Consider the following 14,439-nt stretch of genomic DNA (forward strand, 5'->3'; position numbering starts at 1 on the left):
TTATTATCACTGTGATTATGACCATGTAGTCACTGTCCTTGTATATTTTTGCATATATTAAGACTGTAATGAAATAACAGAGCAGTTCTTCAGTCACGCTAATAAAGTTTATGATATCTAGGAAAAGGAAAAGAGTATCTATAAAGATGAAGAGGAAAAATGTTAACCAGACATTAAACAGATTGTTTTAAAGCGCCTATTCAGTATTTCTAGTAAACGTTTATCTAAGTAGATCGGAATATACTATCCCTTCAAGCGAATCGTATTTCAAATATAAACAAAATTTTTTCAGGATATGTTTTACCGCGCAAATTTGGATTTCGCGGGAGGGTTATTCATCGACCAATGAAAGATAAGCAGGGGTGACGTCATGGTTGTTGGGAACGCTTAAAAATGGCGTCCATATTTGTTGTGAGCTTGTTTTGCGCAAAATCATGAGCGACTATTTTCCGGGCAAAATCCCCTTTCCGAGAGGTATTTCCGCTAAAAGGAGAAAACAACATAAACTCTTTTCACCAGTTGTTAGGTAAGTGGATTGGATTTGTAATTTGCAGCTTCGAGGGCGCGTGTTTTGATTCGGCCACTTGCTCCTAGCCTCGCGAGGCTAACTTAGAGATTGCTCTGAATCTCTCAATTTACGAAAAAGATTTTCTTATTTTACGAGAAAACTTTAAAACAAATCATAGGTTAAAACCCCCTTTTTTTTGTAATTTAAACAGGCAGTTTCGATTTATGAGAAAAAAATCTCATCCTATGATTTGTTTGTATTTTTTTTCTTAAAATAAGAAGTCTCGCATTTTAGCGTGATATCGGTGTTCAGCTGGACCGACAATGGGAAAGTAGTGTTTAAATTTAGAACATATAAGACTGTGGAAAACGCACCTTGGGTTTATAAATGTGGAAATTTATTCCTTTACTTAAAGGGTTAGTTTTTAGTTAATTTTCCTCTTTTGGTGGAAAAGCATGGTTAGCTGAAGCTTGAACAAATTGACCTGCCAAGCTGATCGAGCATGTTTTTACAAGCTGCAAGTTTCCCCGCTGTACCAATATTAATAATAATTATCATGTTATTTATGGAGGAAATTAAACCTGTTATTTCGACTTTGGACATTAAACACTGGTAGTTGTTTTGGTGATGTAGTTATACTGATGATTGTGTTTCGTCAAATTAAAGCAAAGATGTCTATGCTAAATTAAACCCTCGGCTTTTTTGCTTTTCTTGCTGCGGTCCAAACTAACTGACCTTTGTTAATAATATTCAAGGTTAATATATACATTTTTGTCACAAGACTGTTGACATCCTTAATGTAGATTTGTTTAACAAATCGCATTGTGTTAAAGTTCTAGATGAAACCAAAAGCGCTAGGTTTTGACAGGCATACAGAATAGACACACTGAACCGAGCAACCAACTCAACTATGTGGAATTCTGTTGTTTGATTTCCTTAATCAACAAAATGACTTGGAAAACACAAATAATGTCGATATTTGCTTGTCCCTCTTGGTTTGCTAAAGCGTTTAAATAAAAAAAGCAGCACCAACCAACTTAAATGCACCCGTAATCGGTAATGGATGTTACATTTATAGATTTCCATATTGCCTTTTTCGTCACTTTCCTTCAAATCTTCTGTCAGAGTTGAATGAGGAATAAATACTTGCCAGACCAAATCTAAAAATTCTTTTAATCACGCACTGTTTCAGATATTTATTTTTTGTTATATTTTTATTCTCCAGAAACTGTATCCACAAAACAAAATCTCTCCTATTAGAAATTTGGAAAATATGTTTACAGCAATTGCAAGAGTTTGCTGTGAATATTTCTTGAATCCCAGAACTGTTAGTGTCCTCTGCAGCTATTCTTGATGTTGTCATGCGATGCTCATGAGGAGGTTACATCAGTATATTTTTCTACTCAGAATTTGCAAAAAAGTACATCATTGCCTTAGTGCTAAAACACCTTCATTGACAACAAAAGGTGATATAACAGATTTTATGGTTCTGTTTCATCCATTTGTGATGATTTTAAACCCTGATGGATATTTTCCCCCATTTTTTGTTGGTGCCTCTTAGATGGTTCATATAATATGGAGAGGTTTCTTTAACAGGTCACTAATACTGGTGACTATTTTATTAATACTAAACTAGGCCAAAAAGTTTCCCATGGGACAGTATTGGTTCCGTTTATTTTTGTGTAACATAGCGACTTGTACTCTGCTATCACCTGTAAAAAAAACTTAAAGGATAATTCAGTGGATGGTTGTGTTAACTTTGGAATTGAAGTGTTAAAGTAGTAAAGTGAAAGTAAAATGAGTGAAAACAGTCATTTTAGTCTGTTTGTGCAAGGAGAGACATGTTCCATTTTTTAAAATTACATCTGTTTTACTTTCAGGGTGGTGCTTTTTATTCTTTCGGTATCTGTTAACTTATTTGCCCTATAGGAATTTCACTAAAAACACCATAGTTTGTGATAAGAATTTTCTGGTGAACTTGACATGGTTGTTTGCAATTATGCACTCCTAATGCCTTGTGTAGTTTTTGGGAACTTTGAAGGGCATTTCCTATGTAATAAGACCCCCATATAGTAGGGGTTCATTGGGCTGCCGACTGCATGATGCAGTCGTTTATTATTTTGGGAAGTATAGATTTTAATTACCCTTCTTACCTGCTTGAGTGTATAGCTACTCCTAATAGGATAGAGATAGCCTTAGGATAGAGATATCCTTTTAAAGCAAGAAACGATTGGCATTATTTTTAACTGGGACATTTCCACAACATTTCCTTCCCCCATCCCTCTGCCACCTAAAATATGGGATGATGGTACTAACATGACTAACGTGATCTAACCGGAAATTCCAAAAATTATTGTCATTCTACGCTTATAAAATGTGCCTGGGTTAATTTTGGTACTTTTTTAACAGTGATGTTCAGGTTTACCTCGGTGTAAGAACCTGTGAACTTTTTCTCTGTTTTGTGCCTTTTGTTTTTCTAGGTTTTATGGTGTTGACTTCTTTGTTTTCTTTGTTTTATGTCATTGGTGAGTTTAACAGGTTCTTACACCGAGGATGAGCCGAATTTTCTCTTTCGTAAAACTCACAAAGTAAAGTTTTAGTTTTGTTTCCATAAGATATTGCATTTAAAGCCCTTCTGACTTTCCAAGTGAATATGTTGCTATTTGACAGGGTGATCTACAAATAGCATATTCCTTTCTTAAGGAAAGACTTTTCACACACAGGGAGAGAATAATTTTGTAACAAGTCAAGACTTTTCCCATGAGGATCGTGGGAGGGCATTGTTTCTACTGAGCAGCTTCCAAACGGGCTAACACAATCGTCAAAATAATACTGTATTTGGATAATCATTCAAAGTAGATATAGGGCCAATAACTCAATGCAATAATTTTGTGTTTCCAAATTGACGTCCAAATCTTTTTGCCAGATGACCTAAAATGACCTGTCCCCTTTCCTCAAAAATTGGCTCTATTGAATGGGGAATGAGGCATGCAAAGCCCTGTGGGAGTTCTGTCTACCAACCATTTTGTCTTTTTTTGAGATAGAAAGAATGTTGCTTCTCAGTTATTGATTGGTCTTTGCCCTTATGGGTAGCCCAATAATAAATTATGAATGTATTGTATGAGTGAAAAAAGGGAACTATTCTCATGCAGAGATCGTGCACTTTCCTTATTATGCCATTCAAGCGTAATAACAAAAAAAAGGCGAAATGGTAATCCTATTTTGTGCATGGTATAATAATTGTACTTGCATTTGCCAGAATAACTATGCACATACAGCTATTTCAAAAAGCGTTGTCGGAAGAAAAGCAAAAAGCCTTCAAGCCAAGACCGCAAGGTAATGTGGGTTATTTCAAATCCGTCTTTTGCTGGAAAACACTCACTCCACTAAACTGATTGCTGATCTTTATTCGTCATTTATACTGAAACATACTTATTTTAGTTTTTAAAAAAAGCACATGGTAAACTTACATTTCAGTCGAAGTGCACTCTTGCTTATTCCCATCTTTGAAAGCAATTTTGTTCAGCTAATTAGCAAGGAAAAATGACATTAAATTTTACATTTTATCAATTTGCTTAACATTGTAATGAAGTGGGCGAAAGAATTAATTAAAGCTCGCCAAAGTCTACTGCAGGTAACATTCTGCACTACACCAGCATGTGAGAATGTGTGGACAACCAGGTTCCACCTTGTTCAATTTTTTAAATGCTAGCAATTCCTCTGGAAATGAATTCTAAAGGACTAGTTTTAAGTTAAAAAAAAAGAAAAGAAAGCTGTGGTCTGCTGTTCACTTCCCCTATAAAACATGAGACATTTCAAGCTGTAAGACAAAAAAGTGTGATGCACGTGCAAATTAAGTTGTTGTTTTGCTAATTTTAACCTATTGTTGTTCACGGTCTCTTTTGTCGCCATTGTATTTGCTTAAGCTCCCTACTGTTTGAAGGCCCTCCAACCACCTCTGTTTTAAGAACTGTCCAATGTTTAGAAATACTCTCACTTACAGAAAGACGTTCCACACTGTTCTCTTGAGTGGCTGCAAACCTCCTATAGGACCTGTAGCAGGTCATTATAAGAATCCCATTTTACCTCTCAGTCTTGGCTTAAACTTTTTGCTTTTCTTCCGACAACGTTTTTTGAAATACAGTGTAGCTGTATACATGTTGGTGTAGATAATGACACTGGCAATGTAGAAAAAAGGTTGAAATTGAAGCTAACATAAAAGGCAACCTCTCTTAACAATCACTTTTCACAAGTGGATGGTTCATACAATGATTGCTTACATTCAATTTTTTGTTTGTGGTAGTTAGTAAATGCCAACTGATTAAGAGGCCAATCTCAGACATAAGCCTTAACTGTTTAGGAGAGATCTGGGAACTGGTCACAGCAGTGAAGGATCTGGGAGTCATTATTATCATTATCTAACCTTCAAAGTGTACAGTAGTAAGATTGTCTCCTTATGCATGGCCCTTTTAGATCTACAGAATGAATAACAGCTTGCCTTTGACAGTAATATGTTGCTGCTTATGATATCTGCCTCAGCCTTCAGAAAGCTCACGATTTGCTTTGTTGTCTGGTCAAACACATCATCGCCAGACATGAAGAAACTGCAAGCTATTTAGAACTTTGTATGCACAATTGCAATAACCGGTATGCACAAGGAAAATGCAAACACATCACTTCAGGCCAATGCCAACTTAAGGGGGCTATGTCATGCTTTAGGCTGTGGTCTAAGAAATTGAAGGGAGCCCAATGCTCTAAACCTGCTAAATTCAGGTTGCCAGGCATAATTTCCATGAGAAAACTAAGATTTTCTAGCCTCCTCTAGGAGTCGCCAGGGGCCATCATGATATATTGCATGTTTTTTAAAGAGGTACAGCTGGTCTTTGCAGCAATTGAATTTCAAAACTAATGGTATTGTTTTGTTTTTGAAGACTGTAATTAGACATTGAATCTGTTTTTGCAATGTCCGTTGCTGCGGATGGCAAGGATGGACATGGATGGAAACCCAACTTTTTCAAATTTTAACATTACATGTGTATGTCTGCAAAAATCCTCCATCCCCCCCCCCTCCCACCAAATTATTAATGTTTGATATCTTCTTCATAACTCTTTAGCCTGAGCATTTTGTATATGGGTAAAGGGTCTGTGTAATGACTTCAGTACAGAATTGACACAACAAACGTGATGTCCTTGTGACACAGCCCCTTTAAATGGCTACCTGTTGACCAACTGCTACATTAGAGAGATTCTCACGAACACAGTGCTCGACTTTCAGAAAAAAATCTTGGGGCCAACAGGCCCCCATGTTTTCATATTTGGTCGCCAGAACAAGTATTCTAGTCGCCAAAAATTATATATTATAAGGTATTCAAGCTTAAGGTTCAGGAAATGGAATACACATTAAGAAAAACAAACTTAAGGAATCTTAAAAAAACTTATTTGGGATATTAAAGAACAAAATCTGCAAAATTTGTTTTGCGTCCCATGTATTTGCACGTTCAGAAATGAACATCGGTGAAACTTCATCTATTTCGCGGTTGCCTAGCACGTGATCGAAAGTCTCCAGAAAGAGGAAACGTCGCTAATGTTTTCGGGCAATGAAGTTGATTTCGCAAGAAGTCTGTTAGACAAACAGCATGAGTTCAACGGTACTTCATTAGAAGTCAATAAAATACGGCAGAGCTTTTATTTGGGTCGCCACGCTCAACAGAAATTTGCGTAAAGTTGTTTACAAGAATTGCGAAGTTCGAGTAAGCGCTGTTCGTTCTCGATTAGCTTCAATTAGCTTTAGCTTTTATCAGACTAATCTGCTACCGAGTCCGCAATCGAGATACATGTTGGGCAAAAAGAAATTGTTTTAAATATCGATGCGCTAAAAGTCATTCCCGGAGAAACACGGGACGATCTGTTGAGAACTGCGATTGATTTGCCCGAAAGTCGATAAGTCTTTCGTCGAATTCATTCATTTCACAATCCTCTTTCAAGTAAACGTAGATTAGAGTGTTGAAAGAAATCGTTAAAGCGTTTAGACAAATCGTTAAAATGTTTAGACAAACCGTTAGAGCGTTTGGGCAAAACGTTAGAGCGTTAGCAAAACCGTTAGCTATCCGTTAGTTTTGTAAAGGATAACAGATTATCATTAGTGTACGTTTACCCAAAGAAGAAAGTCACCTATCTTGGTGGCCAGGTTGGCGACCAGGCGTGAAAATTTAGTCGCCACTGAGTAAAAGCTGGTCGCATTGGCGACCCCACAGGTCGCAACGTCGAGCCCTGGAACAAGTGCATTAATGGCCTTACCCCTTGACTTGTGCAGTAAGTTTTGCAAATCTTCACAGGAAGTGATTGTCAGACACATAATAATCACCAGCTTGACATTGCTTCCACTTCAAATCTGCTGCCTGTCAAAGGTCTTTCAGATTTAGATCTAAGATTTGGAATGATCTGCCCAAAGAACTGAGAGATATTTCTTCACTCCCCATCATCATAAAGATTCTTAAACAGTACCCATGGGTTTTAATAAATACTGTATCGCCAGTAGGTCTGAATAGAGTAACCAACTGTATCAACAAGGGGGTTTTATTTCTCTTTTCTAGGGGGATCTGGGGGCATGCTTCCCCAGAAAATTTTGAAATTTCAAAGCCCTAAAAGTGATTTCCAGCATCCTGGGGAGTAAATTGGTGGCAAAAGAGTGTGTTTTTCTTTCAAGTAAATGTAGCTTTTATTCAAGTTTCTATTTATCAGCTATACAATCACTGCCCAGTTAGCTCAACTGGATAATTGGAGGCCGTTGGGTCAAACCCAGGCTGCACCAACACTCACTTATTATGCATGTTGGTCTCATACCTTGAAAGATTTTTGCAGCTATGTCGTACAGAAAAAGAAAGTAGGAGTAACTTAAGAGATAAAATATTTAATTGTACCTGTTTCTTTAAAGAGTCCCCAACTATTGTTTAAACTGATATTTTTAACCCCTTAAGTTGTTGTTATTTTCCATTATATTGGGCTGTAATTTTTAAGCTGAGAACTATTTTGCCGTAAATCATTACTGCTGACTATGAACATGTGAGATGTGTAAGTCATTAATTGCCAGATTACGAAAAAAATAATAAATGTATGGCGTATTCCTTTTCCTTAAAATAAGCTAAAGCAAATCAAGTGAAGCATTATCTTTTGAGATACTGCAACATTATTTTTGGTAAACCGAAAATTTAATTTAGTAGCTTCAGTTCAATATGTTCACCTTTTTGTCAGTATAGATGGGTTTGTTGTGGTTTGATTTATCACTTTTTTGCAACTGTGTATCCACACATAAATATCCATTGCAGGTGTATTTTATCTGTTTTTTCACCTTTAGAGAGAATTTTGGTATAAATTTGAGTTGTCAATATAAAAGGAATTTTTCAATTATCTGACATCACAATACTTCACAAATGGCCAAAGTTATTGTTTCTGTTGAGACAGATTTAGAGTGTCCAATCAGCCAGCCTCTTGAATTGGCATTATATTTTACTATAAGTACAAAATTCAACTAAAACTCACTAAAATTCAAACAGTAGTATTTTTTAGCAATTAACTTGCCCAGAGAACAACCCGCTGTGTATGTTTGATTTGAATTTTACTGAAATTTTCTTCAAGCTGTGACTGTCTCATACGGGTAAGTGGTTTTGTGATATGAAGTTTATGATGTCCCGGGTAACTCGTTGAAGGAAAAAATAATTTTTTTATTGTTTACTTTAAAATAAGTTGGAAAAGCCAAAGTCTGTCCTTCAACTTCTGAAAAATATTTTCGTAAACTTTATTTTCAAAATTTTCGTAAAATGCCAGGGTGTTTAAGCAGCCTGTGTTACATAAAATTCTTGATTTTTAAACTAGTGTTTCCAAATTTTACATTTTTTTGAAACATAATTATTAGCTGAGAATATTGCACAACTTTTTTATTGAACCTGCAGGGTCAATAGTACTGCAGCTGATCAAATGACCCTGTCTGAAGTCATGTCTTGTGTCTGTGTTGTATTTAATGTATTTTGAACTAGTTGTTTAGCCTTTTGCAAATAGGACAGTTTTCAATCAAAGAACCTTTACTCGGTGTAAATCTAGAGATTAAAACTGACTGAAAGAATCCTCTGAGATTTTGCTCCTACAACTGTGAAAAGAAATAATTCATTTGAGGAAAAAATTGAGAACTTTAGAAAATGAAGTTTACGATATCTTTGTTATTTGCATTGAATATTGCTTGTTAGGCTGACAATAAAGTGAAAAGTGAAAAGGGAAAGTGAAAAGCTTCATTTAAACATGTGACATTGATAAGCCTATAAAAAAGGACTCATTACAAAAATGCATTTGTGTCTACAGTAGTAAAAAATTAAGAAAATGTTAAAAAAGGCATTTGTGTACAGTAAAAACCCACGTATAAGAACCTAAGATTTAAGAATCTGTTAGGCTAAAATTCTCACTTTAAACCCCCTTTTCATAGAATCCTATTGAGCCTAAAATTTTCTATAGGTTCTTGTTTTGCAAAAATGAAGGCACAGATGAAAATACAAAAAAAAAAAAGTTTTAGTCTAGGTTTCAGTAAGATTCAATTTCTAGGAGTCAGTAAGATTCAAAATGTGGCACAGTGTTGTATGGACAGTGCAGCATGAAAGACATGCATGCTAGTGCTTTGAAAAGATAAAGTTGCTGTATGGTTATCATCTAAACTGTATTCTAGATAATTATTTAATACAGCAATATATTCCACATCACAAAATTATGCCCTGGAGTAGTTATCTGTGCTGATAGCTTGTGCCCCTATCAAACTAAGAACCTATTTGAGAACCTAAGTAGCCTAAAGTCCCACTAAATACCATTTCTATAAGGACCTGTTTAGGCTAAGTTGGAAAAATGTAGGTTCTTATATGTGGGTTCTTACTGTAATCAAGTGTCCATGAACTCAAGGTCTGTCTTATGATCCACTTGAACAAGCTAACATCTTAAAATGCTCATTTTGCCGCTGTTGGTCATAAAATTGCCACTAACAATGCCAAGTAGTAATAGGCGATTTTCAGAATACTTACCAACTGGCTATAATGATTCTTTTCTTTTCGAGCCAGTCCTGGCCGAGGAAATAGAACTAGAGCTAATGTTGATACCGTCAAATAAAGCTTATGGTTTGTATTCATGTCCTACACGCTTACTAAAGTGCTTGAGAATACGTTGTTGCTAGACCACTTGCAACTTTGATAAACTTAGCAGAGCAAAAAGGTCACTTCCCCTCTAAACTTAAGTACTTCAAAATTATTCCCATTTATATAGATGTGGATGAATCTGAACCATGTAATTATTGACCTATATCCCTTCTCTCAATTTTTGATTGAGTATTTGAAAAAATCGTGTACAGTCAATTTAAGTCATTTTTTAACAAACATGATATATTCTACCAGAAACAGTATGGTTTTCGGTATCATTGTTCAACAGAACACACTATTTTAGATATCGTAAACAAGATTCAGGAAAATTTGGATAAGGGGAAGTTTTTGTGTGGTGTATTTATCGACTTACAAAAAGTGTTCAACACTGTCAATCATTATATCCTCCTGCAGAAACTAAATCACTATGTCAGAGTTTCTGTTGTTATTTATGATTGGTTCCACTCTTATTTGATCGAAAGAACTCAGTCAACACAGATAGAATCTCGCGTTTCTAAAAAAGGAGATAACCCTATCTGTGGTCCCTCAGGGCTCTGTCCTCGGACCTTTATTGTTTGTCATTTATATTTATAACATATATAATGCTTCTGATAATCTAGAGTTTCAACTTTTTGCTGATGACACTAACTTACTATATGCCGATAAAAAATTGAAGTCTCTTGAAACTACTGTGAAGTCGAATTATCGAAAGTTTGCAAGTGGCTAAATGCAAGTAAACTCTCCCTTTGTTATCTGTCATCCTTACCAAAAACGATTAAATCATTAAGTAAGTGTTAAGATTTATGATAATCATACACCTTAATAGTTTACTTTAAAATGCAAAGATTATATTAAATATTTACGGGTTCTAATAATTGATAGTCATCTTTCCTGCAGTTAGTATCATATAGGTCATGTTGCTTCAAAGATAAGTAGATATATCGCAATCATCGCTAGGTTTAGACATTTTACTCCATATTCAACACTTCAGCATGTCTACAGGTCCCTTATCTGTTGTATGGTCTTGTCGCCTAGGGCCTGGCTGCTCGATCCCATTTAGAAAAAATTTTAGTTCTCCAGGAAAGGGTGCTGACTTGACCCAGTTTTTTTGAGGGGGGGTGGGTACCATCCTACTTTGAAGCTCTCTGGTATCCCCACCTTTACTTTTATCATAAGTCTAACACATAGAATGGATAACATGCATATAGATCAATCTACAATATAACATAAAATTTTTGGCGATCGGAGTAAATGTCACGTGGTTATAATGCCACGTCCCTTTAAGGTCTGAGTCGAAAAACTGCTGTTGCCAGCATTTTTTCGTGAAAATCTCTCGGCTACATGTAGTGCGCATTAGTGCCTTGCGCTGAACGGAGTTTCACCAAAATCGCAAAGACCCAATTCGAGAAATTCAGCAGTTTCCAAATTTAGGTCATAATTTATGCGAAAATGATAAGCAAACTTTACACGGATTATATCTGATAAACTATGAGATTCATCTCTGTATTTTGGGCATCCTTATAACAGATGGGTCCTTGCAAGTCAGCAAAACACTTTAGGGCCTTGTAAATGCGCGCGATTTCGAGCAAAGCAAACATATAGAAATTATAGTTTTTGCTATTTGTTGAAGTTTGTCAGCGTTTAAGAGTCAATTTCACGAAAAAAGCATTTTCTTAAAAATTTGTAGTTTTTTTTCCTTCAAATTTTTTCAGGGCCACAATTGATTAACTAACTACCCGGACTCTGAATTTCGTGGTCATTGAAAAACTGTGACATTATCTTCTATAAGCCCAAACTTGAGTAAACACTGAAGATTTTTAGCGTTTTGGCTGAGTTTGTGCTTTGGGAGTTGTCTATTGTTTCTAGTCTGTCATTATACAGCATTCTTGTTCAGCACGCGTGCAATGATTAGCTTGGCTGACTTCCGAATGCTCACCGAGATATGATAATTTAGTATAAGAAAATAGAAGGGATTCCCGCCAAGAGTTGGTTTAATTATTGGCTTGCATTAAACCTATGAAAAAATGATATTTTTTTAATAGTAAGTAGATTTAGTGTGTAGCACTTCTTGATTTTTTTGCAAAGGCACAAGAAGCACGAGAATTGATTAAAAATTGTGAGGTAAACCTCTATGTATCACGCGATGGCCTGTCTCACTGTACCAAAATTATCATATTCGGAAGTCAGCCAAGCGCGGTCATTGCACGCGTGCTGAACAAGAATGCTGTATAATGACAGACTGGAAACAACAGACAACTCCCAAAGCACAAACTCAGCCAAAACGCTAAAAATCTTCAATGTTTACTCAAGTTTGGGCTTATAGAAGATAATGTCACAGTTTTTCAATGACCATGAAATTCAGAGTCCGGGTAGTTAGTTAATCAATTGTGGCCCTGAAAAAATTTAAAGGAAAAAAAACTACAAATTTTTAAGAAAATGCTTTTTTCGTGAAATTGACTCTTTAACGCTGACAAACTTCAACAAATAGTGAAAACTATAATTTCTATATGTTTGCCTTGCTCGAAATGGGGGCATTTACAAGGCCCTAAAGCGTTTTGCTGACTCGCAAGGACCCATCTGTTATAAGGATGCCCAAAATACAGAGATGAATCTCATAGTTTATTAGATATAATCCGTGTAAAGTTTGCTTATCATTTTAGCATAAATTATGACCTAAATTTGGAAACCGCTGAATTTCTTGAATTGGGTCTTTGCGATTTTGGTGAAACTCTGTTTAGCGCAAGGCACTAATGCGCACTATGTGTAGCAGAGAGATTTTCACGAAAAAATGCTGGCAATAGCAGTTTTAAGACTCAGACCTTAAAGGGGCGTGGTATTATAACCACGTGACATTTACTCCGATCGCCAAAAATTTTTTGTTATGTTGTAGATTGATCTATATGTTATCCATTCTATGTGTTAGACTTACGATAAAAGTAAAGGTGGGGATACCAGAGAGCTTCAAAGTAGAATGGTACCCCCCCAAAAAAACTGGGTCGAGTCACCTTAATGAACTTTACCCTGTACCGAACTCACCCTATTCCATACTTCATTTCCTCTAATAAAATGTGAATATCTATGCTATATTTCAAGCTCTCCTTTATCTTGATGCTTGATGTCTCAAATAATTCCGCACCCTCTAACATCTCTGATATGTTCACCCCCACAAGTCAAGTTATATGTTGTAATTATTACAACACTGATCCTCTTCAGCTGGTAATTTTTATTGCAAATACTCTCGACTAAACCATCACAAAAACTCTTTTGCTAGTATCATGGCTAAAATTTGGAATAGTATCCCTGAGAATCTGAGAAAACTTCCAAAACATGCTTTCACGAAAAAATACACAATCTATTATTTCTCAATCTTCAAAGCCAGGATGGCTATCAATGCTGATATAGACACCCTTATTAATGAAATTAATTTGTCATCTGTTACTGGATCTAAAAATGCTGAAGCAGAACATCTCTGCTTTAAAAAACTTCTAAACGAATTAATGATGGGTTGGTATTTCTTTAGCCAGATTTGGTCCTTATATTTTTACAAAATAGTCAGTGAAATTTTCGGCTATCAAATGTGGATCAGTGACTGTTCATATTGTTTGAAATGATGTGTTACACTTGCTTTTGATTTGTTTTATATGTTACTTCATTAATTAATGTCCATGTAGCCCTGATATTACCTTTAGCTTCATTAAATTTACGATTGTAATAACTTTTCTTTGCTAGTGAATTTAACTTTGTTAAATCTATATTGGTATATATTATATGTATGTAGTGTCGCCCAATGCCTGCCGTGAACTATAGGCAGTGTGAATGTGTAAATATATTTCTTTAAGGCTTAATAAAGTTGTTATTGTTGTTAAAAAATGTTGACTTGGAAACTTTTTTTGCAACTTCCTCAGGATTTACTTGCAATACTATTGTGGCGACCTCTCCATAATGGCCACTTTCTTCTCAGTCCTCAAGGTGGCCATTCTGGAGAGGTTCATTGGTATCTTTTTTTTTGTTTAGTTTAACCAGACTGAGGAGAATTCAAGACCTAATTAAGTGCAGCAAAAGTCCCTTGGGTGCCATAGATGGGATTCTTTGTATCCTTGGTAAGTCTATTACTGCTTCTCTTTTTGTTTGATAGCATTTATTAAACTCTGGTACATTTCCCATTTTTTATATGTGTGTACAGTTTGGAGGGTTACATGTAGTAGCACATATCAGGCCTGGGCATGGGATCCAGGATTTTTCTTAGGAGGGGATGCACCACTTAAGAATGGCATAACTGACTGGTGACGTAAACAAATTTTAAAAGTGAATACAAAGAAGGCATTTGACAAGCCACCAACATAATGTGAAGTGCAGAGGATACAAATCATACATATTTCCATATTTTACAGAATATCAGTTGTATTAGAAAGCCCAGGTCATCTTGGGGGGGGGGGGGGGGTGCACCCTCCCCCTAGATCCACCCCTGCATATACTGTACTTTGTAAAAGATATTCATCGCACCAATATTGTTATGATCTCAGCTACAATCCCTCATAGTCACTCTGTATCTCAAAAAACGTATGTGTTTATTTATGCTATCTTGTTTGTGATAACCTTTGTGATTTCACATTTTTCTGCATTTGACATCCATCCAAAATATTGTCAATAATGATACACTTGTGCATTGTTTTTTCCCATGGTTTTTGTTTTGTCTTCCTATAGATCTCCTATCAAATACTGCAGAAATTTCTTAGAGGTTCTTAGAATATTATTATTTTTTTC

The 14,439-nt window shown here is 35.8% G+C and overlaps 1 protein-coding gene across 1 annotated transcript in view; it reads left to right on the forward strand.

Annotated features, from left to right (window-relative positions):
* Positions 1-303: 303 nt before the first annotated feature.
* Positions 304-14,439, forward strand: part of LOC140933969 (dynein axonemal assembly factor 9-like) — a 44,052-nt gene continuing 29,916 nt past the window's right edge. The window contains exons 1-2 of the mRNA XM_073383650.1: positions 304-526; positions 13,690-13,775. Coding sequence (XP_073239751.1) covers positions 435-526; positions 13,690-13,775 — 178 coding nt within the window. The 5' untranslated portion in view covers positions 304-434. The remainder of the gene's footprint in view (positions 527-13,689; positions 13,776-14,439) is intronic.

Source organism: Porites lutea, chromosome 4 (assembly GCF_958299795.1).
Source record: "Porites lutea chromosome 4, jaPorLute2.1, whole genome shotgun sequence".
Classification (NCBI taxonomy): domain Eukaryota; kingdom Metazoa; phylum Cnidaria; class Anthozoa; order Scleractinia; family Poritidae; genus Porites; species Porites lutea.